The sequence below is a fragment of the Pocillopora damicornis genome, chromosome 3 (genome assembly GCF_964200805.1).
Source record: "Pocillopora damicornis chromosome 3, jaPocDami1.2, whole genome shotgun sequence".
NCBI classification, from domain to species: Eukaryota; Metazoa; Cnidaria; class Anthozoa; order Scleractinia; family Pocilloporidae; genus Pocillopora; species Pocillopora damicornis.
In genome coordinates, this window is record NC_142672.1 from 8,789,945 (window position 1) to 8,817,573 (window position 27,629).

General features: G+C 38.5%; 5 protein-coding genes and 1 pseudogene across 5 annotated transcripts in view; 3 read left to right on the plus strand and 3 right to left on the minus strand.

The window, feature by feature from the left end:
- Positions 1-633: 633 nt before the first annotated feature.
- Positions 634-3,040, minus strand: LOC113685371 (E3 ubiquitin-protein ligase TRIM71). Its single transcript, XM_027202877.2, has one exon. The coding sequence runs from the start codon at positions 2,726-2,728 to the stop codon at positions 938-940; it is 1,791 nt and encodes a 596-aa protein (XP_027058678.2). The 5' UTR covers positions 2,729-3,040; the 3' UTR covers positions 634-937.
- Positions 3,041-6,309: 3,269 nt separating this feature from the next.
- Positions 6,310-8,200, plus strand: LOC113685426 (CBY1-interacting BAR domain-containing protein 1). The gene has a single exon (XM_027202938.2). It carries the CDS (start codon positions 6,481-6,483, stop codon positions 7,144-7,146), a length of 666 nt encoding a protein of 221 aa, XP_027058739.2. The 5' UTR covers positions 6,310-6,480; the 3' UTR covers positions 7,147-8,200.
- A 651-nt stretch (positions 8,201-8,851) lies between these two features.
- LOC149048104 (uncharacterized) lies at positions 8,852-9,665 on the plus strand. Its single transcript, XM_089200423.1, has 2 exons — positions 8,852-8,964; positions 9,168-9,665. The coding sequence occupies exon 2, from the start codon at positions 9,194-9,196 to the stop codon at positions 9,521-9,523; it is 330 nt and encodes a 109-aa protein (XP_089056549.1). The 5' UTR covers positions 8,852-8,964; positions 9,168-9,193; the 3' UTR covers positions 9,524-9,665.
- A 317-nt stretch (positions 9,666-9,982) lies between these two features.
- On the minus strand, positions 9,983-18,063 carry LOC113685391 (GPI-anchor transamidase component PIGU). The gene is made up of 12 exons (XM_027202900.2): positions 17,903-18,063; positions 17,680-17,744; positions 16,730-16,801; positions 16,164-16,226; positions 15,272-15,375; positions 15,044-15,144; positions 14,261-14,358; positions 13,542-13,693; positions 12,757-12,900; positions 12,341-12,465; positions 11,789-11,931; positions 9,983-11,066 (listed from the first exon to the last, which is right to left on the minus strand). Exons 1-12 carry the CDS (start codon positions 18,036-18,038, stop codon positions 10,953-10,955), a joined length of 1,317 nt encoding a protein of 438 aa, XP_027058701.2. The 5' UTR covers positions 18,039-18,063; the 3' UTR covers positions 9,983-10,952.
- A 60-nt stretch (positions 18,064-18,123) lies between these two features.
- Positions 18,124-27,629, plus strand: part of LOC113680769 (uncharacterized) — a 47,100-nt gene continuing 37,594 nt past the window's right edge. Inside the window, exons 1-3 of the mRNA XM_089200398.1 lie at positions 18,124-18,203; positions 18,294-18,383; positions 19,289-19,403. The gene's annotated coding sequence lies outside the window, so the exon portion shown is untranslated. The remainder of the gene's footprint in view (positions 18,204-18,293; positions 18,384-19,288; positions 19,404-27,629) is intronic.
- On the minus strand, positions 20,854-21,698 carry LOC149048105 (uncharacterized; annotated as a pseudogene).

The window sequence follows — 27,629 nt, forward strand, 5'->3', positions numbered from 1 at the left end:
AAGCGAGAAGAGTATCAACGGCTTATAGAGCGATTTTAAACCCCAATCGCAGGCGTACATTCTAAATGAATTTTCTATTCCTTTTTCATTCCTAAGTTGGTTTCATTGAGACCGTTTTCCACGTCAGAGTTGTGCCTTTAGAAAACTTGAGCAGTCTGATTGGTTGATTCAGAGGACGTTTTGTAATTGTGTGTGCATATAATCATGGGATGGGCATATTAGCACTTGTGCACTTGTACCCAGCTGTCCTTTCTGGGCTGGCTTATACAAAGGGAGAACCAACAAAGTGGTCAGCGTGCCGGGTGAGTCGAGAGAGCAGAATAGGACGCGCTTTCCATTGGCCGTCACTTTTCATCAACACCAAGCGGAGCGTGCTCGCAGTTTAGCAGATGTTCGATGTGCCTTGAAAATTTTCAACGCTTCTTTAAGTGAACAGTGAAATCGCTATCACTTGTTTCTGCCGGCATATCTAATTTACTTGATGTACATGCAAGAGCTCACGTGCTTCTGATACGATTGAATATATAACAAGTTATTTGTGATCGGAACAATTTATCGCTAAAGGAGATTCTGCTTCTCCTAGGAATCAAAGACTTAAAAAGGGCTGTGAGATCCCTTAATTGATTTCCTCGCTTAAGCTTCCTTGGGATTTTATTTTGTTCGAAATTTAACAATCATACTTGCAAACAGGCAACCATCCCTTGAAAATATTAAAATATGTAGTTTCTAGCGTGATTGTTTCTACAAATGGTCAACGACTGATGAAACAGGCAGAACCGTGCACCAAACTGATTTTTCCACGTGTTTCAAAATATAAGTAAGTTTGCATTCCGTTCTGAGACTGATTTTAACTCGGAAGTCTCGAAAAGGAGAAAACCAACGGGGAAGAATAATGGATGAATTGTCACGCTAATGACCATCGTGACAGATTAGACTGTCACGCCTCTGACTGACCAACTTGTTGTAAATTCATATCGGGATTCGGAACTTTCTTGCCGTCCTTAACTTGAATCAGGCCGGGAGTCACGTGCCATTTTATCAAGCACAAAGTCTTACAAATCAGTGTCAACTCCTCGCCTTTTAACCCAGAGAAAGAACCGTAAAAATTCAAGATGCGTCTGCCATGCTTGATATGTTTACTGGACAAGCTCACGAACAAATTATGCTCGCCTGGAGTCCGTGGACAGTAGAATATCGAATAAGTTCCGTTTTTGTTGTCGAGGACTTTAGCAGAAATGACACTTCCGTCTGGAGACTCGAGCTGTATTCCGACTTCCCTGGGACGTCCTCGGCTGTCAGTCGTAGGAATTAGGAATTCCGTCGGGGCCAGCTTTCCGACAGGTTCACTTGACTTTTTACCAATTGTCAAAGCTGGGAAGCTGAATCGACGAACTTTTGCCTTTTTGGTAGACTTTGGATCTTGGTTAAGCGCAAGCGAACTCGAAGAAGAACCTATGCCCGTTTCAGGCTTTTGCGAGTCTGAAGAGAGAGTACTGGGACTGGATTCTTCATCATCTGCTGAAGCAAATGATACAGAACTCCCTCCATTAGGTAGTGAACTCGCTAGTTGCGATTTCTCAGTTAGTTCATTAGCTTTCTTATCGTTGGCTTGCTCTTTGGGTTCATGACCGACACTTATTGAGCCAAATGTGTCTTTTATGGCTTCTAGAATCGGCCTCTCATCTGGATCAAACTCTACTTTGACAGTATTCAACCCCCCGTCTGTCTGATTTTCCTGCAATTCGCACAGTCGTTTACAAATTAAGCTATTTACTGCTAGAATGTCCGCATCTTTTCCATGTTTGATAATCTCCTCGGAGAAATCGCAACCATCGATGGTACAGACCAAGTTTCTTTCAATTTCGTCCTTTTGGTTCACTAATACAGAGGCGCGATTATCTCTGATGGTGTTCAGTTCCTTTAGCAACTGATGCTCTTTCTCTTTAATGGCTTGAATAAGGCGACGCGAAGTCCTCCGAATTTGCCACGACACATCATCGATTTTATTCTGCCACCGACCGTAAACCTTGATAATCTCGTACACCGACTTTTGTGAGACAGGAATGTTTTTCTGCGTAGAATCCAGCAACGATAAAAGCGTCGGTTTGAGCGAGTCAACAGCGCTCTTTATTGAAACAATATCATGTCCCTCGTGATCAGTACTTCTTCTACATTCCTTGCACGTTAATAAATCGCAAGTTTTGCAATACATGTCCACACTGTCGCTACAATGTGCAACACAAGGTATTGATGTTGAGTGCTCTATTGGATTTGTTCTATCCACGAATTCTTCAAGAGACAAAATGTCGTGTTCGCGCGTGAATTTTACTCTTCGATGAGCTAGCGTGCAGTCACCGCAAAGGAATTCTTGGCACTCCATGCACCTATGTGAAGCCAGATTTTGGCCGTTTTCACAACCGCTACAATCCTCCTCCCGCTGTCGTAGTTTTTGTCTCTCAAACTCTTCGAGTTTCCTGATAACAATAACATTGGGCTGTAAATCATCAAGATTTCTCGAGGGTAAGTCTACATCTGAATGACAAATCGGACAAAACAGATAATTTTCATTTTCTCCCGTAATTAAACCAATACACTGCTTGCAAAATGTATGTAAACATGGTAGGACTTTTGGCTCTTCGTAAATCTTACTACAATATTTACACCAGATTTCTGGCGGGATTTCCTCTCTGAAAGCTACGGATTTTCGCGGACCGCGTTTTGAAGCCATTTTTTTCTGTAAGAAGTGTTCTAGGCAGACTGCTATTAATGATTGTGAGTATTTCTTCCGTTCATCTCCCGTCGCTCTTGGACTCGTGCGACACTTGCCAAGCTCGCGGTGCACACCAGTTAAGTTTCGCAATTGCGGTCACCAAATCCTTGCCGCCAGACCGCTTCCAAAGTGGCTTTTTCGGCGATGCATGCAGCTAAAACGCATTGCTTACACGGATGAACCAAACCTGGTAGTCACCTTGCAAAAATATCAAATTTGTGGAGTTCTGAAGAATACCAGGTGTGGTAGCTATTTGTTTTGGTAATATAGAGTGTCGCTTCAAGGCTAATTCAACTCCGCTTGGCTTTGAATAATTCAAGAAGCGTTTATCATGAGCGACAGGTACTTCAAGCCAGAAACATAACCAGTCAAACAAAACCAACCAGCTATCGGACGACTATTACCGTTTATGTGCGTCAAATCATGGTTGTGGCTAATCTTCAGATTTGCCGCAGTTGCGTTCACTGGTACATCAAAAGTGCCGTGTCGTGTTTTAGGGCGTCGACATATAGTTTATACTCCCGGGAGATTACGTAGCTGTCCACCACTCTAATTTTGCGTTGTATTAACTTTTATAACTTAGAATTAAATGTTAAGACAATGATGATTGTGCTAAGCTCTTTGTGAGCTAAACCAAAATAAAGCAACAATTTAGTTGTGGTAAGGTGGATTGTTTCCAGTAAACATTCTAATTATGAACATTGGCACATCTATTAAAAACTATTAAATATAATACAGCAACGACCCGACAAATGCCGATAAAACAACGGAAAGAAAGAATCGTGTGGCTTAGGTATGATTTGGGAACAATCAACTCATTTCCGACAAGCGCGAGTGGAATGATTGTTTTATTTAAGAACGTTAATAAAAAAAAAAAAAAGTCGGTGAGTTTTGATAAAAAAAAAACCAAACAACCAAAATGATGATGCACATGCGAGTTCTCATTTAGTCTGTATGATCGTTGCCGTGGTGGTTCAACCAATCAACAATCTGCAGTTAATATGATTATCCATTGACTCGATAGTTTTTAGCCTGTGCCTGGCTTTCAATTTCTTAAGGCGAGCGAAAACGCCGGCGCATCATAAAAAATGGCGAGTAAGCGGGCGCGGCAGTTGGGGTCGTCGTACGTTAAGTTTTTCGCTCGCCTCCTGACTAAATGCCTGAAACAGGCCGAGCAGTTTTTGATCACGATTGACTGGTCAAATTCATTCCTTGTAGAAGTGAGTTATCCTGCTGGGATCTTTTGCCTTTTTTCACATTATCATTGTACTGGAGGTTGTCCTCATCTGCCATGTGCCCAGTTGTCTCTGCTAATAAACTGTAGGCGCATGAGGAAGGTAGGGAATCCTCTCCTTCCATGGCCTTCAGCGCGTTCCGTTCTTTCTTCCCAGTAGCTGTATCTGTCTGAGTGAACACAATGACCATTAATTGCGAACAACTTATTAAGTAATTGTTTTTGTTCGTAGCTATCTTTATTTGCTTGGCTTAGTTTTCGCGTCCTCGTAATTTTTGCTACCTTTTTGTTAGTTAGTCATATATTATGAGCAAGACTTTTTCCTGATCTTATAAAGTATTGGTAGCAGATTGTTAAAGTGTTTTCCGAAGGATCTCGACATTAGGTTTTTTTTTGGTTTGATAATTCGTCCGACCAGTATCCGTGATCATCATACCGGTCGTGTTGTCGTACAGATGGCATCCAATCCCTCACTCTGCGCTTCTTCAGTTTCTTCGTTAGTCCCGAAAGTGTGTTTACTTTTCAATATCCCTTTTCCTCCCAAGATCTAAAACCTTATTCTTTTAGCAGATGACCACATATTTCTCTGTTAGCCAGTACTGAGAATATGGTGTTATATCCGAACAAGGATCCCAAGTTTGATACTTTGCTTAATTCCTACGATATGCCTCCTCAATAGTATATTAGGATTGTAAGAAGAATTCACATTCCGATCATGGAAGGGTCAAGGGTGGGAGGGTCAAGGGTGGGAGGGTCAAGGGTGGGAGGGTCAAGGGTGGGAGGGTCAAGGGTGGGAGGGTCAAGGGTGGGAGGGTCAAGCCGGGGTGGGAGGGTCAAGCGAGAGAGCCTTAGTAAGAGAAAATGAACTTTCGAATACAGGTTCTGCTTTTTCGAAATTTGCGTCTTACAAAACATCTTATACAAATTTAACTCAGACGTCCGTATCCGTGGCTATGATTACTGTCATAAGATTTATGACGCTCGGTTGCGTCTAATATCCAGCAGAGGGCTTTACTAATTTCCAGGCTCTCAGTCAGAGAAGACGAACGGATGAGTTTGGGAAAGAAAATCGGCGAATTGTATAGGAAGAAGCAAATCAGCCCCTCATTTCCTCTGTAGCCTGCTCCACTTTTACGCTCGTGCCCACATCGACGTCCTTTCAAGCTAGCAGAGTTCGGCTGACTACGAACTTCTGTGCGGAATGTCCTTTCAATGGCATGCTAAGACTCTGGCCTGCTCGCAGGCTCTTCTGATGAGCGCTGCGAAACGAGCAGTAAAGCGTGAGCGTTTCGAACCGGTGAGAATGCGAGCACGCAAGAGGTCCTCGAGGGCTCTACCAGGAAAAATCACTATTGCCAGACCGCTTACAGACCTCTCACGTGCAACGCAGAGGCCAAACGTCGGGCATGCGCGAGGGGATCAATTCTGGTCGGCTGTGTGCCAATTTCCCGCTCAAAATTACACACAAATCTGTGAAAGGAGACAGAAGTAAGAAGAAGGAAAAGAAGAAGGAAAATTCGAGACTTTCCGAATACAAAGCTCATTCCAGTATGGGTATCCTGTTTATTTACCTCTCTATTTTGAGCTTTACCGAAAAGGTACACGCTCTTGTGAGGAAACTTGGTTCTGACAGCGTGAAAGCACACCACTTACAAAGATTGCATATACGCAGATTTTTGACCGCTGTGTTCTCACTCGCTCGCTTCATTTACCGGCTGGGCCCACGCGGGCTCCACGCGTGCGCCCACGTTAAATATGAAAATAAAAACTAAAAACAAAACAAAACAAAAAAAAAATAAATAAAGAGTTATAATATTAATTTATGTTAAACATGTGAAGTGGAGGCAAAATAATTCGGCTCAGTTTAGACGTAAAACTACTTATGCGCTAAACTTATATTTATATATCAATATTTCTATTGATTTTCCTTCATCTTCTGCTGCTGGGAGAGAAAACGGAAAATGACTTCCAGTCAAGGTTTCAGTCATTCCTACAGCAAAACGAATTTGTCATCCCCAAATAAGAAAAAACGCCAAATACAAATCCCCTGATATCATTACGCTACACAGCATACATGATACTTTGAAAGGAGGTTGGTCCGATCATATCGTCGATCTTCCACCGAAAGGCTCTGAATTCTCTCTAAAATAGCGGGACCTGTTTTAGAATAAACTTTGGAAGCTGTGTGAAGTCGCGTGATTAAGCTGTCGTTAAAAATAGCTTGGTCGCGCACGAGTAGTTTTCTTTCGTTGACTGATGAATATGGCACCAGTTTGAGGAGTAGCACATGATCAGTTGTCTTGTGCGTAACGCAACCGTGAATTTCCCTCACATGCAAATTTTGACTGAAGACGTCAACGTCGCTGTGAATTTTAATTGTTCTGATTTGAATATAACAACGCCAGCACGCGACTTTTGAACCGATTGATTCGCACAAAAAACACAATAACGCTGTCTTAATAACTTTCAAGTATCGATGGCTCGCCTTAACCGAGAAGATCGAAATTTTACAGGATCGCTGCCAGATTTAAAAGCCTCTGTTAAGGCTACCGAACACCAAACAAAAGTGATCGACAGAAAAATATTTATTGTTGAAACACATTTTCCCAAGGTGGCAGCGATGCTTCAACGCTACGCAGTAGGAACAGCCAAATTACGAAACAAGGGCGACGAGCTGGCCAAAACAATAGCGGCCTATGCGGAAGAAGAATCTCCTTCATTGAAGCAAGCCCTTACAACTATGTCTGAATGTTTGTCCGCCATTCAGGATCAACGAGACGCAGAGGTTAGTAAAATAGAAGAGAAACTCGTTCAAGGACTCAGCGTGTACGACACGAAATGCAAACAGGCTAGGAACGACGTGAGGGTTAGTTCGTCTCTGTCTACAAGGGAGGTGAAGTCATTCGAGAACCTCGAAAAAGCGCAGATGAAATCCACTGATCGAACACGGATCGCCAGGGCTCAGGCTGAATTTCAGAAGGCGTCTGGCGAAGCGAACCGATCACTGAGGGTTTTACGCGAGCAGATGAACGAGTTCGAAAGTCAAAAAATGCGGGACGTGAAGCAGATTTTCTCGGGGTTTGTGGTGTGCGAGATGGAGCTGTTAGCCCGGTCAATGGAGCTGTATACCCGCGCGTATTAAGGTTTGATGAATATTATCGAAGAGGAAGATTTAGAGGAGTTTAACAAATCCATGACTTTAAAGCCAACCCAGTGGGGTTCAGCACCAGCTCTGTCTAATGCCGGAAGATATGTAAATCCAGGAAATGGTAGAGAAAATGTTTTGGAAGAAGTTGAGGACGAAAGCGACGAACTCAATCGTACAATGTAAACACTGAGATTCAACGGTTCGAAGAAAATTTCCATTTAACTGCGCATAAATTAACCTTAAAGATATGACTTCAAAAGATACACGTTGCCATATGAAGAAAAAAATATAATTCATGATCATAGGTTTTACTCAGAAAAAGGAGAGTACCCTTATTCTTTGGTAGAAACTTTTGGATTATATTGAATAGAACGATGCTATGCTGTAAAATTATTTACACATAAAGAAAAAAGGAAAATGATACGCTAAAAGAAAAGTTAATATAAACGACCGAATTATTTATACAAGGAGCAACTATTGGAACAAGAAAAGAAAAGTTTGCTTTACGCAATCGTGAAGAAACAGCGAAAGTTTCTAGAAGAAATATTTATTTGTTGTAAGTATCATTATGGAATCTTTCAAAGACAAAGAACAGGAAATAACGATATGTACTTTTGCCTTTTGAAGTCATATAAATAACTGCACCAGCGGTACACCGAGAAAGAGGGAAATTTTCGCGCGCTCTCGCGCAACTGCGACTCACTCACTTGTCCGACTAACTATAAGGTGAGAGTGATGAGGCCCAAGCCGAAATTTTTGCGCTCCCTTTTTCTAAGCTTAAATCGAGAAATTTCTTAGGCCTTTTATTCAAACTGCACGACAATTTCTTCCAGCTTGCTCAATCATAGGACATAATAGTATCACATCCTATTTAGCTTGGGTGTCATGTATCGGTTGTCGGGCCGTCACCTCAGATTGTTTGTTCAGAGAAATATAGGAATTCACGCCAATACACTACCACCACCCTACTGAGGATTATTTTGCCCTTCATCTCACCAAGTAACACGGCAAAAATAAAGATTTTAGGGCAAAGGTGGCCGGGAGGGAACAATTTTTCTTATTAAATCTCTTAATGGCTCACACTTTGTTTCCTTACCTACAATATAAAAATAGAATTACACACACAAGAAAACGTTCACACACAACTACAATATAAAATTAAATACAACGAAATTATGGTCAAACCCCTATTAAGAGGTCATTTAACTCTCCCCAAGTGGAACGGCCACTTGATTTGGCGATTTACACTGACAGCAGGATAAAAGCAAAAATTTAAAACTGATTACAAGTTTTACGCTCATTAAATTTACAAAAACCCTCTTCTTAGCCAGAGAGTGGAGTGTAAAAGCTTCTTCAATGTCTTTCCTCTTTTCCTCTAACTTTTTCGTACAAAAGGGAAAAAAATTATATTTGAAATTCGCCGATTGGTTCTTGGTAATTCTTTCTGTAAAAAACTGTTACCATGGAGAGTACTTGAAAAGCTTGTGAACTGAAGGCACGAGATGTTTTTTCACGCGCTATTTTTTAGTGATTAAAACCACAACTCAAGGGAACAAAACTGTCGGAAAAATGGATATACAGCTCAATACAAAGGAAAACTAACATTTTCATTATCAACGAAATCAGTATGCTGTAAATAATTAATGAAAGTGATATCTAATAAAAGAAACAGTAGCCTATCATTTTCCACGGGCGTACGGTAAGGCAAGATGCTTTAATAACGGGTCATTACAAACAACGTTCCGGAAATATACTTCAGCCCTCAGTTCTTTCGTTCGATCAAAAATTTGAATCTTGCCCTCCCAGTTCACGGTTTGTATATCAACTTCGGCCTAAATTTTAAAAGTTTTCCATCTGCAATTCTTGTTTGTTTTATTCATCCTTTGCCGGCGTTGATCCGTGTTGGGGTTTTATTATCTCTCTAGTGAAATTTTAAGTTTTACTTAAATAGTTTGGCTATTGGAAAAAAGGGTACCCGGATTATCATGACGTATTATGCAACTTTCTCTCTACAGTCTCACAAATTTTTGCTAAAACTAAAATGGATCCAGAAACTTTGGCGGTTAGTTTCGACCCAGATACAGCAAATAGCATGGACGATATTGACAAAGAAATTTTGCAGCTGGCTTTGAAACAAGTGGAGAAAACTTTGCAAGAACTTGGCGTAAGAGTATCACAAGGATACAAGCTTGGATATGAACTGGGGTACATCAAAGGAGTATTAGAACACGTTCTGAAGACAGTACCAGAGTCAGAGGATAAGGAGGCTTACATGAAGGGGTACGTGAATGGTTATCTGCAAGGAATGCTTCATTCTTTCAAGCAAGGAGGACTTCAGCGTGCCAATTGTGCAGATAATAACCGTTACTAGAAACCATACGGAGATTCCTATACACCACCTGTCACTGTATTTCAAAACAAAAAAAAAATTATAGTGTAACGTCCGTGTTTTTGAATTTTTTCATGGACAACCGTAATGTTGGGCATATAATCAGTGTTGTTTTAGATCGATTAATCTTTCAGATTAGTATGTTATGCAACGATGGAAGTTGGCTGTCGGTATTTTACTGAGGAATCGTTCCAACCCCTTCTCTATCTAATACAGCTCGTTCTAGAAAGGATGAAAATTTACAGAATTCATATTCTAGACATAAATCGTAGTAATAAACATTTGCCACTTTCAAACCAACCGAACCATTTTCTAGGTTCACTACTCCTAAGAGGAGTTGTACAGGAAGAAATGCATAACTCACTAAAATGGCCTCGTTGTAACAAAGTAAGCAGTCACAAAACAAGCAATGCAGTGTGAAAGTAAAGTGAGGTATTTCTATTGAGAATTTGACTGTATTTTTTTATTCCTAAGATTTCCATACAAACTCTTATATTTTCATCATGACCATTATTACGCAAGGTGATCATCTCACAGCTGGAGCTTAGGCTGCCTGTAGACTACATAGGTGTCAGAAATGAACGTCGTTAGACATATTTGAGGGTCATTATTTTAACGCTGAGACTCGGCCATCTGTAGTTCAAAAAAACCACCACTAAAAACTTGTAAAGTGCTGATGATCTATGAAGCAGAATGAACTAAAACACTATTTCGTCCAAAGAAACTCAATCACTCTATCGCAATTTTCAAAAGAGTACTATTACATATACTGTACTCAAAACATAAACGATAACATAGTTCATTAGTTTTCCTTGATCGTGAATCCATGGTACTGTTTGAAAATAAGTAAAACATGGCTAATGATACATCTCTACAGCGCCTTTATTTGAACTGTCTTACTTCCAAAACTTCAACTTCGAGCCGCTTGCGCCAAATATGAACGTTGCATCATATCTTCCTCTATGCATTGTGCCTACAGTGTTCGTTTCTCGTCCAGCAGCACAAACTTTCGGATGAAACCAAACAAATTCGCATTCGTGGAAATGAATCGACGGGAAGCTGTTTAACAATCTATGTTTCTTAGATGGATAGAACGATTCGATTCTACTTTAACTCTCGTCCATTCTGCCGTTTCTCGTCTGATCCGCACAATTCCAGACCTCCATAAAGAGTCATTGATGAAAGTAAAGACAATCCAAGGGCAGAGATGTCATATATTACATAAACGTTTATGTCTGTAGATGAAAAACAACCACGTTTTTCTCCTTGTATGTTCAGTAATACCAGTGCACTTGTAAAGCTTCCTATGCGCGATTAGGTTAGTGTCCGTTTTGAAGATAATAGTCAGCACGTGTCTCGTTTTAAAATGCTGCATCTACACATTTGTACCCTGTATGTGTCCATAGTTATGTTACCGTAGAGTGATAGAGGCAGGCTCTCCTTTTATGACAGGTGGATATACTCCATGATAAAGATCGTACTCTCGTCGCAGAAAGGCGAAAAAAACATCAGAAGTCAGTAGAATCTGCGATTAAAAGATAAAACAGCGTTGGTTGCATTTCTGACAGAGTTAGACGAGTTGGATGCTGAAAACCAGAAGGGTAAAAATATTTTTTGTTGTTGATTAGGAAAACTGCACAAAAGGACATGACAATCAAACCCTTTAGATGAATAAATGGGGTAAATAGCTGAAGAAACTGTGGTGCTGCGTCGGTGGGAGAGTATAAGAAGTCTTTCGCTCTGATGAAGGGCTAACGCTCGAAACGTCAGCTTTAAAACTCTTTACGGTGGCCGATTTACGTTATCAACTCAGTTGATAATATTTATAAACCCTTCAGATGGTCTTATTATATCCCACAACAAAGGAAGCTCGAACGTTCGAAATATCTACAAATTCAAGTCGCTCTAACTCAGTCTGTTCTGTTTCTTATGGCTGATGTATGTTCCTATAACTTGAGGATTTAGATGCACTAATGATCACAGAAGCTTTTCTGGAGGTTTTCGATTGAGGGTTAAAAAACTAAAACCAAAGTAGTTACAGAACCCAAATTTGCATCCTAATGCGTGAAAACGCGAATGACCAAGTAGCCATAGGTTTTGGATTTGCATCTGATTGTGAGAGAGAGGATAGCGCAAATTTGCAAGACCAATCGCGGAATGGGCAAAAACCAGTCTTCTTTCGTTACTCGGGTGAAAGATGTTCCCCGAAGACCTCTTGCTCACATGTTCTCGAATAATAATAAATACCTGGGCAGTGGAGTAAGCCAGCGTAATGGCGAAAAAGAAGTTGGCATTTGCACTACCGGCGTAAATCCACAACTGCCAGAAGACTGGAGCCAAGAACGAACTACAAATTAACATGCACATCACCAGGAGTGCGTTACGAAGATCTACAAGAAGAATAATAGAATTGCAAAATACTCATCAAGAAGCCTGAATTACGGTATGATATTCAGGGGGGCAGAGGGTGTTTTTGTTTCAATCACTTAACCCCTTAACTCCCAGGATCTGATTCTTAATTTTCCTCTCTGGCTGCTGCACAATTCTTTGTAAAATAGTTACAAGAAATTGGTGTTAGATCAAGTTAAAAACTTCTACCTGATAAGTCTGAGTATTCTCATTACCTGTTTACTGGATAATGTACGAATAGTGTAGGGAGAAGTTACATGTTTAATCACTTGTGGGAGTTTAAGGGTTAAACCATATAGCAACGAAATATCTTGGGTTTTACGAACCGGTTACATCAACGTTGATTTGATAAAGGAAAAGGTACAACTAAGAGCAGAACAATACGCTTACATGGAAATATGTGAACCCACAGTGCCAAGAGGGCCAACGGTAAAGCAGCATCACCCAGCGCTGGATAAGACTTCATAATAGCCATCACGGAACAAAGCATACAGGCAAGAAATGTTGGGTTGCCCCTGAAGAAAAAACATGTAGATTAATTTTTAAGAATTATCTCAGGAATATGTACACACAGGAGTGACAAAGCTTTGGGAATGAGCTAGATAAGAAATGGGGATCTTGCAAAAATAGAGATGACATAAGCAAGGTCAAACTGCATAAAATTGGTCACGAATAAGTAACACAATTTATCAAGCACCGTGCAACAACAAATTGGTAGCGGCTGTTGTTGTTCTCAAACAAGAGCCAAACTGGTTTCTAATGAAAGTCTACATTAATCTTTTTCACAATTTTTTTCAAACTGTTACCTTAATTTGATGGTCAAAGGGATGCAGTAGAAAAAGGCATTCAGTTGAAACACCCACAAAAAGAAAATCCTAAAATGTTCAAACATCTCAGTGAAGAAGTACCAGAAGAGACCCATGTTAGGTGTGAGATCAGACACCTGTAAACTGACAGTGTAATAAAACAAATTAAAATTTTGTTGGATAAATGTTTAATGGGAAATACAGCAGCCTAGTGGTCAGTATGCTGGACTCTGAGGTGAGAGATCTGTGTTGGAGACCATGCTGGGTCAATGTGTTGTATCCTTGGACAAAACACTTAATTATCATTGTGCCTCTCTCTCTCTCTCTCTCTCTCTCTCTCTCTCCAGCTAGGAGTAGAGGAAAGTACTGGTCAATTTTCAGAGAAGCCTGCTGAAATGCTGGGGGGTAACCTTGGGATGAACTTGCATCTCATCCAGGGGAGGAGTAGTAACACTCCTAGTTCCTGCATGCTAAGGAAAACAGGACATGCTCTGGCTGGGTGGGCCTTTCAGCTCAAGTACCATGAAACTCTACCTTACCTCTACCTGAAGGTTTTATAGAAATCTTATCCTTTTATGTGCTTGTTCAAAAGCTGCTTAAGGCTAATCTAAGGTATGAGTTTTTGAAAAATGTCAATATTGCTTTTTGACCCTCATAGACTACAAAAGCTAATCTGAAGGTCTTTAAACTTAATCCTAAGGTAGTCAATTTAACAAGCCTTGCTACTACAGAGTTTAGTGCATAAACAGTGATGAAAGATATAAAAACTTAGTCAATAAACTCACATAAAGCCATGGGTAGCCAGAAGGAAATCCCAAGATTTAAACACTTGATATGACATGCCAAGCAGAAGCAATGTCCACACAAGAAAAGAACCAATAACTTGACTAACAAATACAATGGTCTTCTTTGTGAATTGAATATCGAAAGAATGGACCTGGAAACAAAAATGCAGACCTAGGGTTAATTATAAATTTTGTGGTTAAAATTACTTGCTTTTTAAGGTAAGATTGAAGAATTTTGATTGGAGGTCCAAACATCGATTCTGGAAACACAGCTTTTTTTCTTTTTTTACACCAGAGCCAAAATAAATTAAATGAGGAAATATTTCAAGATGAGAACGTTTAACCCTCTCACTTTCAAAATCTCATTACTGTCTGCCATACAATTCTTATTACATTAGTTTGGAGAAGTTGGTTTTCAATCAACTAAGAATGATCCCCTAATTAGCAATTTTCTTTATTCTATTCACTAATCTGCTCTATCTGTATTGATAGTGTAAGGAGAAATTCTGTATTGCTCACTTATGGGAGTTAAAAAGTCAACTACTTTCAAGTTGAGTAGTAACATGCAATCCTGTTGTGAGAGGAAATTGGGTTTTACACAGCTGGCAAAAATACCCACAGGTCTGATGAGGGGGAGGGTACTGGGTCCCCTAGACCCTCCTCCTGAATCCAATGCTTTTGTTTACAAATGACAAGGTCTTTGATTTTTACATTTTTACCTTCATTAATGTGAGGACTACAGGTGCCAACAGTGTGACTGGATACAAGGAATGACATGTTCCAGCGGCAACACCAAGTGTACTTAGTAAAATATTCCCTGAGTAGAAAATAAGTACAACTTTAGCATACAGCAAAAAACAAACAAACAAACAAACTAACTCAAAACCAAAGCTTATCAATCTTTAACTCCTGAGATGTGATTGTTTTGTAATTCTCCCCTTGGGCTGCTTTGTATGTCCTTGTTAATCTATATGAGAATTTGTCATTTCATCAGGTGTTACTAAGCTATTTGCTGCATGATAGATCAAAATTTGAAGCAGAGGTTAAAAGATGAACACCAGGTTTCCTTTCAATTTCAAATGAAATGAATGAAATGAATGAAATGAAATGAAAAAGGGAAGAAAATCCCCCAACAACCATTTCCCAGGTTCCTGTCTTGTTTGAGAAGTTACACACCCAACAGAGCCTAAGTTTCTTGTTCAAAAAAAGCTAGAAAGATCTAGTGGTAAATCAAACAATATACCCAAGAAGGTATTTTTCTTCCTCTTACAACCTTTAGGTGTAAAGATGTATTGATTTGATCAAAAAAATTATTTATCAAGTTATAATTCCTAAATATTTGCCCTAATGAAGGGCTAGCACTTGAAATGTCAGCTTTGAAACTCTTAATGATGGCCAATTTACATTATCAACTCAGTTGATAAAACCAAACTATCTTGTTAAATTCTTTATTACTTTCACTTGGGAGCGAACAGTCTCAGTCTAAACCAGAATGAACATACCTCTGAGGGAGAACAAAAGTGCTGTGCCAACTGCCAAGTTAGTGAACACTACAGTTGAATGTGCCACACAGGAACCTATACTATATGGATTCAACAAATATCTGCAAGAAAGAAAGAATAGCAAAGCTAACACGAGAAAGTCTCTAAATAAAGCACATGAGAATCGGATCAAACAGAAACGGCTACTAGTTTGCTAGATCTATCAAACAAAAAAGAGACAAAACTCACATGGATGAAACTAGTAAAGGCACATTGTGTAGAGCTTCCTCTTTGAGTAGAATTGGTTCCACAGACTTTGCATAAGATTTAAGATTCAATGCTTGCTCTTTAAGCTACATACAGAAAACAATACAAAAACCAAAATTAAACATGGAGACCAAAAACACAACTTGATTAAAGTTCTAAATTAGTATGCACAAGGATTTCACCTGGTACTGCAGATATCACCTCAATAATTCAACTTAAATCAACTGTAAAACCTACAATCCTTCAATATTAACTCATCAGTAACATCTGTCTGTTTTAAATATCAAAGGAGAAAAAATGGTATGGCAGGAAGAGTACTTGATACCATGACTGTGACCTAGGTTTGACTTATGTCCTGCCATTACATGTGGGATAAGTTTGTAGTTAGTTTTTAAAGTTATAATTTAATTATATGTTGTCATTATATGTGCTTTTATGATTTTAAACAAGTTTGACAAGTATTTTCCTTTATTTTTTTCTCAGTTTGTGAGCAGGCGGTATTCTACAAATCCTGCAATCTGATTGGTTCCAAGAGCAGGCAGTGTTCTCCCCATCTGGCCTGCTCACAGCGGGCAGTTCTTTTTGCAACCATTTGTTAGGTTTTAGAAAAATAAAAATGTTATTCACCAGCCAAGGTCAGTTCATATTGGGAAAAACTTTGCCCTCTGTCTTGCGGTATCCAAGACCTTGGGCACAGTTTTTCCCAATATGGACCTCCTGTCTGGTGAATAACGTATATTTCTTTAAGGGTATGGTAACATAACTGAAATAAAAGAAACAAATGGTCAAATTTTTTAAAATCATTTGAACTACACTTGGTTTCAAACTACTACATGTATTCAACTACAAATAGGCTATATTTTTGTCACAATACCAGCATTTGGCAGTGAAGACTAGCAAGTTTGTAAAGGAGCCATCCAACCAGCAGATCACCCACCTGAAAAAAGTTATACACCATATGTAAACAGAAATTCACAAATAAAGAATGAATTTCAACTTCCACAAATACCATTAACCTTTAACTCTCATGAATGACCAAGACAGAATTTCTCCTTACAAATCAGTATCAAGCTAACAGGTAATGAGAATATATAAATATATAAATGATGGGATTATTAGTAGATCCAATATCAAATTATCCATACAAACATCATACAATTGTATAGCAGACAATTGGGAGAATTACTAATGAGATCTTACGCATAAATGAGCTTGTGGGAGGTGTTCAGACCCAATGATTACCAAGATTAACCCTTTACCTCCCACTACACTATCATACAAACAGTTGATGGGGAAAGAGAGTCTTGTGAGCCTCTGGGTGTTATCTACAGATATAAAAAACCATTTTGTCTAATGCACAAGGAGTTTATTAAAGGAGATATACCATCTGGATTTTGGGAAGTTAAGGATTTGAGTTTCATAAACACTTCAAATACATACCACAAACAGAAGAGGAAATAGGACCTCTGATATCTGCTGCAATCCAAGGAATATTGCCAACACTAGAGGTGTCTTCATGAAAAAACAATCATCTTCTGTAATTAGTCAGTTGACTAAGTTTACTGTTTGGGGCCATTATTATCTGAATTTTATTCTTTTGAAGGAAAGAAAAGCTACACACAGCCTGGAGAGTATGGGAAGTGCAAGTAAGTTTTTTTCTGCTGATTGTTCCGTACACTTTGGTTTAAGTCCGCTCTGTAACAGAGATTCCAACCCTCCCGATTTGATCGGGAGTCTCCCGATTTGATGTCTTGCCTCCCGCTCTCCCGATTTTTACCAAATTCTCCCGATTTATCATAAAATTCTGAAAACTAGGGGAAAATTGCTAATCTTAAGAATTTTTGGCGATCTGTCACAGTGAAACACTCATATTATACTTACTTTCTTCGCGAAGAGCATTATGGTATGTTATAACTTAGGCCGGAATGATGTCAAAATTCAGGAAATGGCACTTGAGAGAACCTAAATTTGCAAAATTTCCCGGGGGCATGCCCCTAACCCCCCTAGAAGCTCGCGCCTTTGGCACTAATAATTACTCCCTATAATTTTCCATCACATGGGGTTGGAATCTCTGCTGTAAGCACTACACCTTACCAAGAGCTACCTTTCTCTGCAGACAGAAGGCACACAATATGACTACCCATTGAATTTTCATGCAACCTAATAATGAAGCCAGCTGTTCTAAAACATTCTCACGTCTCTGCTAAAATCTTGTGGCAAGATTCGCCTCCGTACTATAGCTTCGTATGGGGTTATATGGAAATCTTTCCAGATCTTACATTGAGCATATTTAGCAAAAAGATCTAAAGCCCCTGCACACTAGCCTAACCCTAACCCTACACACCTCAAATTTGGTTACAATAATGATAATTCAATATTTGAAATTTTACCTCATGCACAACATCCCCGGAATAAGGTGAAACCCCATGGTTTATCAGAGAAAGGCCTTCTTGAACTGAAAAAATAAAGCATTTATTGAGATGTTAAAAAAGATAAATAAACAATAAAGTTTTTAATTAAAATAAACTTTCGTATTAATTATCGATCGTCACATCACAGTTCGATATTAAACGCTGAAATGAAACATAGGTTTCTTTAAGGAACCGAACATACCTCTGTTCCAGGCAGTTAGTGGTGTAGATAACTCTATTCGGTTAGTAAACCAATCTTTAACGGGGCTATAGATTAGGAAAAGCCGGGAAGCAAAAGCTAGACAGAATAGAGAAGAAACCCATATGGCATCCGCCATCTTGAACTTGCACTAGTACTTAGGCTGAAACGATCAGGTCATTTGGCGCGGTCTCTCAGTCTCGAGTCACATGGGCTGTCACATTATCACATTGTAACTTATTAAAGGGGCGGGAAAGCAGTTAGTAATGCAGCGGAGATGAGCATTTCGTTCGGCCTTCAGCAGGTTGAAGAGAGTTTGTTTCATTCAATCGAAAATTTAGCTTTACGAATATGTAGTATACTTGTCAGTGTATAACTTAAGCGTTTTTTGCAGGTATTTTGGAAGCCATTTAAAGTTTACTTGAGTGCACGTGTGTGGCGGTCAACAAGCCACAGAGCCAGCTTGAGCTTGAGCTTCCACTGGGTAAGTCGTAACTTTTAGATTGTATTGTTTTTCAATGCGCTCGCTTCGTTTTTGAACACCTACATCTAGAAAAGCGGCTTATTAAATGACAAGGACGCCCAAATATAAGGCCAGAAATCGAGGACAACATGCTGTTCAAGCTTGCACTCAACGTTCCTTACTTGGATTTTAAAAGGGGAAATTCCTCGCATGCGAACGTCTGAAGCTTCACGGGGAGATAAAAATGTAAAATCGAGTCCATTTGTAGCATCACTAAAGCATACATGGGCAGAAATGTAGGACATCATGGCGGCCAAGCACGCGCAGAGTTTTCCTAATGCCGTTTAAAAAATGTTAGAAGCTTCTCGGGATTTGTATGGAAAAGATCTAATGTTAAAAAAATTTCAACGAAATGAAAACAATTTTCGTACCTGCGAGCATCGGTGTGTTATCGTGTCAGTGATTTGTTACTTTGGACGAAATTTCGAGGTTTTGCACGTTTCGTCTTTGCTCCCCAACAAATTACGCAAATCCCATATAAGAGTCATATTACACTTCCATACAAACACAGTAAATTGACTGAAATAGCCAAACTTTGACCCGGCAAATCAGAGAAAGAAGATGCTGTTGGTAGGTTGCGAGCATCGTGCTACGAACAGGGGTCTCTTATCTTTCATTTTGTGGCACTTTTTTGGATGAATGTGGCATTCTCTTTGCTCCCCGAAAAGATGAAGATTTGTAGAATTGGTCGCGATTGGTTCAAGGGTGATGTTAATAAATAATGGTGGTTTGCTGTAACGCTATCCATTCCGTGACTTGGTTGCGTGATTTCCAATTTGAGCATAAACGTGTGGCAAGTTTCTCACTTCTTTCTGGTCTTAATCTGCTTTTTTGCAGTAAAATGATATAACATCTTTTCTCTCCAGTTTTGTAATCAGTTGAAGCATTCAGGCCGCATCAGCTGTCAGCAATTTTTGGTCATGCTATGTCAGTAAATCCCACCATCTGGACCATTGGCCATGTTGTGGCTGCTCATGCCAGGTAGGTCCATGATAAATATGGTCAAGGTCTTTTAACTGTAACAATGGAGGGTAGAGAAGCCAAACATATAGCTTACAGAAGTTAAGTGCAAACACTACATACTAATATTTGATGGGCTGAAATTTTCAGGCATGAATTTATTATGTTGGTTTGGTTACCTGAACAGCATCACAAACCTTGTTCTTACACTCCTAGTAAAATGTTTACATTCCTCAAAGGGTTTTTAATGACAATATCTGCCGCTACTGTGGACTACATAAAACTGATCCTACTGATAAGAGCTGCTGTTTATGTAGTGATCATCTCATGGCACTTATTCATAAAAGTGTGAAAGAAGGAAAAATTGTTGCAGGATTATCCTACTTTCAGAAAGTGTTGATACAATCAAACAAAGGTGAAGTGACATGAATTGTTAAATGAAGTCACCATATGAGTGCTCTTAGAGCATGCAATCACTGTAATTAGCTGTTGTTTCCTTTTTTAGTTCACAGAAAAATCAGCATTCTATTCATTAAATCAGTTGAATAACAAATGACTGCAAAAAAATGAGTTTATGTAATTTTACCTTGATTTACCAGAAGACACAAATGACCTTTATAAAGCACCGATCATACCTTACAAAAGGGGTAAATCTCTAAAAGACATGCCTGTAATAGGAAAACTATAATTTGAAGGCTTTGATGTTGTGACATAACCACAAAAACCACATTGGAAGTCTGTGCAGGCCTGTTTTTGACTTCCTTTTAACTTAACAGCAATACACTTGAAATTACTTTAAAGACAACGATAACTGTAACAGTGTTACTGTGAAAACAGTGAACACCTACATGTAATTATAAAAGACATTGAAAGGTTTTGTGCAGTGATCAATTCAATCCCTAGTTGAGCCACGGGAGAAAGGCTGCACAAAACTAATTTTGTTAAGGTTTACAGTCTCTTCATCTTCCATGTGACTGGTGTTCTTTCCAACAAATAGCTATTAAAAGTTTCTATAATTTCACTGTCAAATAGCATAACAATGCAGTAACATAGCCATTGTCTTACATAGTGGATGTCTAGGAAATAACAGATTCCTAGTGCCTTCAGTTACTGCATGTTATTAGAATATTACCAAAATATGACTGACATTAAAAAGCAGTGGTGAATTTGTGTCACTACATTCTATCACTAAATGTTAACAGTACATGACTCCTTTAGCCCTAAAGTAATAGACTTGTAACTTCTCAAAGAAGAAAAAAAGAAAACTTGTATCAGTGTGCTCCAGGTGCTCTATAGCATATTTAGTTTTTTAATGGGAAAACAGGGATTACAGGAGTGCTACAACAGGTCCAATTGACTGAACATCAAGTACATCAGCTATAATTTAATTGTATCAAAACACTTAAAACTAGTTTGTGTATTTCACAATAACATCAAAAAGAGAAGGTAATTTGATGCCTTATAGTTATTACTACCCATGAAAACTGTAACCAAACTCATTTCAACAGCCATAATTGCAAGTGAGAGTTACCTGCTTTTGCTTGCAATTATAGACTAGTACAAAATGCTTCTCCCTGCTCACAAGCACCTCTGTCTTAAAGCCTTTACGGTTCCTCCCAAATGTTTTGTTGAGCTTCCCTGCAACTTCACTCCTAGGGAGGCCAGAAAACTTGGAAAAATCATGGAGGAGACAATCTCTATGAGAGTATTTTATCATATTTTCCTCCACTGATACTCCAAATCTTGAAGGTGTCCCTTGCACAGACTTCATTATAATTTCAAACATCTCTTGAGGGAGGTCACGTTTTAACTCTATGGTCCAGGGATTTGAAGCCCTTGGGTTTGCGGACATTTGCCTTCTTTTATTATTTAGCCACATCAGAACTTCTGATGTGATCATGGGCAAAGCTGAGATGGAAGATGTTAGAGCCTTATCCATACCATGGACTCCATCTTCGTGCTGGTGGTAGACATTTGTTAGCAACTGACAGGCTGCCACCTTAAAATCCGAAAAATTCAAAATGGATGGCCATAGAACATTAAATTCACTTATCGACCTCTCTAACACATCCACAAAACTAACTTCTAAGCCTTCATCTTCCTCGATTTCCACACTTTCCACAGAAACTTGTTCAATAATTTGTTCGCAAGAGAAGCGTCCTCTTCTAGCCACCATTTTGTTTTGGGAAAGTCCGCTGATTTGACCACGGTAGCCAAATGCTGACTTTTTTGAGACGGCTGACCTGGCGTGTTTACAATGTCAGACACACCACCTCCCAACTACATCACAGTCAATGGCAGAAAATGTAGCATTTACCTTCGACTTACCTTACCCTATGCTTAAAGCTTTGAATGACTTCCTTGATAAACCAGAAAATGAAGGGGAAGAGGAAGAAGAACATGTGGATGGTAAGCTAATGTAAGGTCTGATCATGTTGGAAGCATTTCAGAAACATATGAGGAAAAATGTAAAACTTGCACTGACTTTTTTTAACTTATTATCCCTGGCAACTTGTTTTCTATCAAAAAATCTGAAGAAGTGAGAAAAGAGTTGAATGAATCCCTGTGAAAATAAGCTTCTCCTGTGAAGTCTCAATACAAGCAGATCAGGGGGTGAAAGGGCCTTGCCCTGAACTCAAAAATAAAAATGTTCCATGTGTTTGAGAGGCAGGTTCAATCAGTGGCGGAGCTGGAGAGGGAAAATAAACAGCTAAAGGAGTTGAACTCTTCCCTACAAGAAGATATAAAAGAGTGGAAATCAATCATCTTTTTTAACCCATTGTAGTACATCCTCCCATAAATTGTTTAGTAATACATACATAATTTATATATTCTAGAAGCAAACTATATATACAGATTAAAAACTAAGGGGAAAAAAGGTTCTTTTAGAAAAGGAAGTTTGGAGGTTAACCCTATGTAAAAACTCCCTTAAAATGAAATAAATAAGTAAATAAAAATAAAATAAAAATCAAGATCTATATAATTAAATATTGAGATATAATTTAAGTTTAGATTTAAGTGAAAGGTGCAATTCATCTAAAATTACATGGTCGAACTCAATATTTAGTAGAGGCTCCTGTTCACAGCAAAAATTTTCTTAGTTCCTTTTTTGAGAATCCCTTTAATTCTTCTAGGGTTCTATGTAATGGTGGCTTATTGTAATAATCTTCCTTGTGGTTCATATCCCATCTTTTATCTTTATGAACTTTGCACCAGGCACAAGCATAGAATGAGGTGGTTCCTTTAAGTCTTAACATGATTAAAATGAATTTATATTCTCCCCCCAAAAAGAATTCAAATGTTATTTCTTTCCCATTAATTGTGATTTTGTTCATTGAATTTAGGGCAACAGAGGAAAAGAATGATAAAGCTTGTATTGCAAGTCATCCTTGCCCCATCCCCTGATATTTTAACCTTAACACTTTCAGTTTCAATATCAAATTCTGGATTTTGGTTAATAAATCTTGCACTCTTTCCTTGAGAAGTTCCTGGAATGAAACTTCTACACCCTTGGCCTTCCAGGTGTGGATATAATATGGCACATGTCATTTAGCTGTGTTTGCCGTTGCTTGATCAGATATGATTTTGGAAGATCATTAAACATAGAGAGCTCATGATAAGATGAGTCTCCTACACAAAATATGTCTAAAAGAAATAAAATGTGATCTAATTTTTCCTTTTCCTGTTTTGAAAGGGAGTAGAGCCCTGTGGCAGTGTTTTCTTGTTGCTCATCACTGGCCATTTTTGCATTGTGTTTGCTTCCAGACTTGACTTCTTTCATGGCAATAGACTTGATTTCTTGTCCAAAGGACTTAACAAACCACAGTGCTGTCTGAGCTCTTGTCATGACAGTCCTCAAAGTCCTTGACTTTTTCTTTACTTGAGAAATGTCCTTTCCCTTGTAGTCTTGCGGAGCTCTCTGTAGGTGTTCAGTGTAATGAATTAATTCTTTATTTGTGGTCTTAGCTTTTTCTGCATCATTTTGAAGTGTACTTATCTCAGCTTGCATTTCATGAAACATCTCTCTCTTTTCTTCCTCCTCATTTGCATACAGTACTGCTCGTGTATATGTTAACTGTGCAGACCATTTTCGTATGCTCAAACACAGGGTAGTATATACGATTTTTTTGCGTGCGCAACTCAAGTGCCTTTGTTATTCAGTGTTACAAGTTTCCTTTGTATTACATTGTTGTGTAAAACAAAGAACTTTTAGGTTTGAAAAAGCAGCGAGTTTACTCTGAAAAATCAGTGCTCCCTTGGATGTTTATGCAGTGGAGTGTAAACAATTGGTGTTTGCATCGTAGGTGATGATTTCTTTGAAACTTTGAACTTACCTCAATCACCTTTGATGGGGATCAAAAGGAAAATAATTATTCTATTTAAGATTGTGAATGATGTTTTATTCTATTCATTACTGATGGTTTTTTCACTTTCTGCAAGAGTTGCCTCAATGAAAATGCACTGCAGGCTATCAGGAGTTTGATTGGATGTAATGGGCTTGTTTTTATCAAGGATAAATTCCAAAGGAAGCTAAATCTTTTTGCTATTCCCTGGCTTAAACTTTTTGTTAATACTAAAAAGTGTGAAGTATGACATCAAAAGTTTGATAAAGGTCTGGAAATTTTGTGGTGGTGGATATTTAATATGAGTAGGAGGACTCCTTTAATGTTTTATGAATCAATCTTGCTATGGAGTGGGCTCTGAGGAGAAGTTTTGCTGAAGCCATGAACAACACTTTTTTCATTTGGTGATTTTGGTGGTGAGGCTAATGGTGCAATGTTTTTTGGATATGAATTTGAACTTGATTATTTAGAAAGTATACATTTGAACCTTAATTATCAGGACTGGACTGAATAGTTTAATAATTTATAATCTTGATTAGATTAGTATCTTGATTATCAATAATATGAATATTAATGAGCCTGAAGAGAAAATCTTCAAAAATAATACGTGTCATTTAATCAATACAATGCATGAAATAAAGCACATTCTCTAATAATTGTGCATATATTGTCAATATTTGCCAAAAGTATTAATAAAAATGTATTACAGTAATTAAAAGCTAACTAACAACATAAACAAGTTGGGTCTTGAGAAGCAAGTCCAGATAATCTAAAAATGTAAATAGCTGAGGTTTGACTACAGTTAACAGGATCTGCCAAAGTACACGGTCAAATTTTAAATTCTAGTTGACTTAATAACTCAAACCATCAGGGGAAAGTGGAAAACATAAAGGATATGAGGGTTGAGAACAAATTGTTCCGAAGTTGTACGGCGCACAAAAGCACTCGCGATGTACTGACAATTCCCGGGTTTAAATGAAACGAAAAATTACAAAATAACTGGCCTCACGATCCTCGTGTTGTTTGCGTTGTTTGTCCTCAAAAACCTCCTTCTTTCACAAGACTCTTCTGTCTCCTATTACAATTTCACTTGTCAATCATATGAATACTAAATGTGATATCCGGTTGCAACGCTGTACAGTCACGCTAGTTCCGGTCAAAATTACGAAAAATGATAAAAATTGGTATTTACTTTATTTCTATTCCAGCAAAGTTGAGTGAAGATAGGGTATGTTGGATGAAAGGGTGAGCATCAAAGCTTAATGAAAGTTTGATGTGCTGTGGTTGATTGTACCTTAACCTTGGCTACACTCACTGAGGTGATCATAACGCATCTGGATATTAAAAAAATTCCATCGCTACCATGCAGAATTGCCTGAGCTATGTTTTTTTTTTTTTGGTTTTTTTTTTTTTGAGATGTGAATAATGGTCTGTTTCTCCATTTTTCTAATGAAAATCCTGACAAACTCATCATGTATTGTGAAGAAATGAATTAAATAAGACAAAAGACTTTATGTCTGCCTTGACATGATTCAGGGGTCTTTACCAGGATGTTATTCTTTCTGGTCTTTATGAGTTTCGCTTCCTCTTTCTTTTGTAAAACCACATTTACATCAGGATGTAATTTTCTCGTGCTCTAAAAGAGTTCATTTTTTTCCCTTTTTGGGTCATAGATGTCATTTTAAGACTAGAAGCATGTGAAAAATCCTGCTAACCTGAATTGAAATCTTTACTTTAACACAATGAGGTTTGTCAGCATAGCTGATGAGGTTATGTATTTAAAATATTCATATTCGTTTGAAACTATGTACAGCTAATTACAAATGCAATGACTATGAAACTTAAAATATGGTTGATATAATAACATATATCTCAGATAATATAGGCTATATTTATATTGTAGGAGGAAAAAGACAAACTACTAGTGTTAGTCTTAAGTGTTATGAATGCGTCTTTATCGGTTGTAGTGTCTACTCTGTCGATTCCCGCGATGTCTTTGTTTTCTTTATGGATTGCTAGCGTCGTCTCAGGTAGTGCTTTCTTGTAGGATTTCGTGATGTTTTTTCTAGCATATTGTTGTATGTAGATGGCTCAAGTTTGTAGAAGTTGGTTGTTTTGTCGGCGGCGATTAGTAGCTTGGGTTCATTTTTGATATGGTCGGTATCTTCTTTTAGCCTATTGAGGAAGGGGTTGTTTACTTGCTTGAATTTTACGGACTGGATCATCTTTAGCATGTCGTCCTCAAAATCTTTTAATTCTTCAATGGAAGGCGGGTTCTTGGTTGATTTGAAGCCGTACGTTTCCTTGGTGAACGAGGTCGTGTCGGGGTTGAGAAAGGAGTGGGCTTTCCAGCGCATTCTGTGTAAAAACTTCTCGGTCCTTTCGATGAGTCGTTGAAGATAGTCGTTGTGTGATGGTAAAGGAATATTCTTGGTTGAGTAGCTGATGTTGAATTTTTCCATTGCAAATTATCGTAGAGTGCTCGACAAGCCTAAACTTGGAGCGGGTACAAAGTGTAAATTTTTGACTTTCGTAGACTTTTTCGTAAATCCCCTGAGGACTGGGCAACCACGAAACAGGCTTGAAATCACGATCTAGACTTTCATCAGTTGACTTTTCATGGTACCATACGGCCATGACAGCATTTTACATGCAATCAATGTCATGGGTGTTTTGTCTGATTGCTTTGCAATAGTAAACTTGCAGTTTATTAATCAATTTGTCTGTCAGCCTCCCGTTTCCGCCAATGCCTTTTCCATCATCTAAATTCCTAACGGGTTTTTTTTTAGTGACCGTAACCTTGAGCCCAGACACATTCAAGCTGAGTAATTTCTACGTCCAAGGGGGGTCTGGGGGCATGTTCTTCTGGAAAATCTTGAAATTCTACACTCTTGGAAATGCACTCTCAAGCAGTTTGTGGTGCAAAATGGGATATTTCAGATACCAAAAAACACTGACATTTTTATTAGTTTCTAATAACTCAAGCCATAACACTACACTCCTTTCGTTCAAACAAGAGTTTAAGAAAGTAATTGCAATTTTGACAGAGCAAAATAATTATAATGCATTTGTTAAATAATAAATGAAATGAAAGTAAACTGGATAATCTTTAACTCTGCTGGATGGTTTAATTTGCTTGGTTTATGATATCGTTTATGTCCTTTGAATGGATCTGGGCCTTGAAATACGCAAGAATCTAAACAACATGTATATGTAGTTTATCACAAGTTTGGAAAGGCTCTAAGTATTTACTTTCTTATACGTTCATCTTTAATTTCGAATATCAAAATACAGTTACGGGGGGGAGTTAACTACACACTTGATGAATCAGTGTCAATAAAACTATACCTTCATCTGAGATCTGAGCCTAACTTGTGTCTATTGTTAAAACACAGACTACTTTCATTCAGAAAAGTAGTCTTCGTTATCGTCATCGTCCTCCAATCCGCTGTCATCCCTTCAACTGTCAGATTCTTGATTTTCCTCGTCAAAACAGGAAACTTTTATTGCCACTTCTTGTTTTTTTCTCTGACTCCACAAGTTCAACAAACTCCTTTTCTGTTTGTGTACCTGCTTCTGATTTGGTAATTGACTTAGCTGGTTCATTCTGGCCTGCTTGTAGTGCTACAGCCCCATCATTTTGCCCTGCTTGTGGCCCTCCTGCTCCTCTACTTGTCATGTAGGCAATCTTCTTCCCTTTTTTTCACCTTCATCCATAGCTTTACTGCTCTTCTGATTACTTTGTCGTTCTCCTTGGAGAAGACATCAGTGCCATTTATCGAAGGCTTACTTTGGGATAGCTAGCGGTGATGTTTCTTAGACCAGACAAAAGAGAACGACAGTTACCTGACACCTCTTTCAAGTAATTCAGGAAGAGTCTGTGTGTTTGTTCTTCCCGCTGTCT

What these genes read in the sequence shown, in the direction of transcription:
- LOC149048104 (XM_089200423.1), top strand. Translation starts at nt 9,194, where the DNA reads ATGGATCCAGAAACTTTGGCGGTTAGTTTCGACCCAGATACAGCAAAT.
- LOC113685371 (XM_027202877.2), bottom strand. Translation starts at nt 2,728, where the DNA reads ATGGCTTCAAAACGCGGTCCGCGAAAATCCGTAGCTTTCAGAGAGGAA.
- LOC113685426 (XM_027202938.2), top strand. Translation starts at nt 6,481, where the DNA reads ATGGCTCGCCTTAACCGAGAAGATCGAAATTTTACAGGATCGCTGCCA.
- LOC113685391 (XM_027202900.2), bottom strand. Translation starts at nt 18,038, where the DNA reads ATGGCGGATGCCATATGGGTTTCTTCTCTATTCTGTCTAGCTTTTGCT. An exon ending in GTCTTCACTGCCAAATGCTG is followed by an intron (nt 15,376 to 16,163) that starts GTATTGTGACAA and finishes TTCTGTATGTAG; the next exon opens with CTTAAAGAGCAAGCATTGAA. An exon ending in ACTTTTGTTCTCCCTCAGAG is followed by an intron (nt 14,359 to 15,043) that starts GTATGTTCATTC and finishes TTTTCTACTCAG; the next exon opens with GGAATATTTTACTAAGTACA.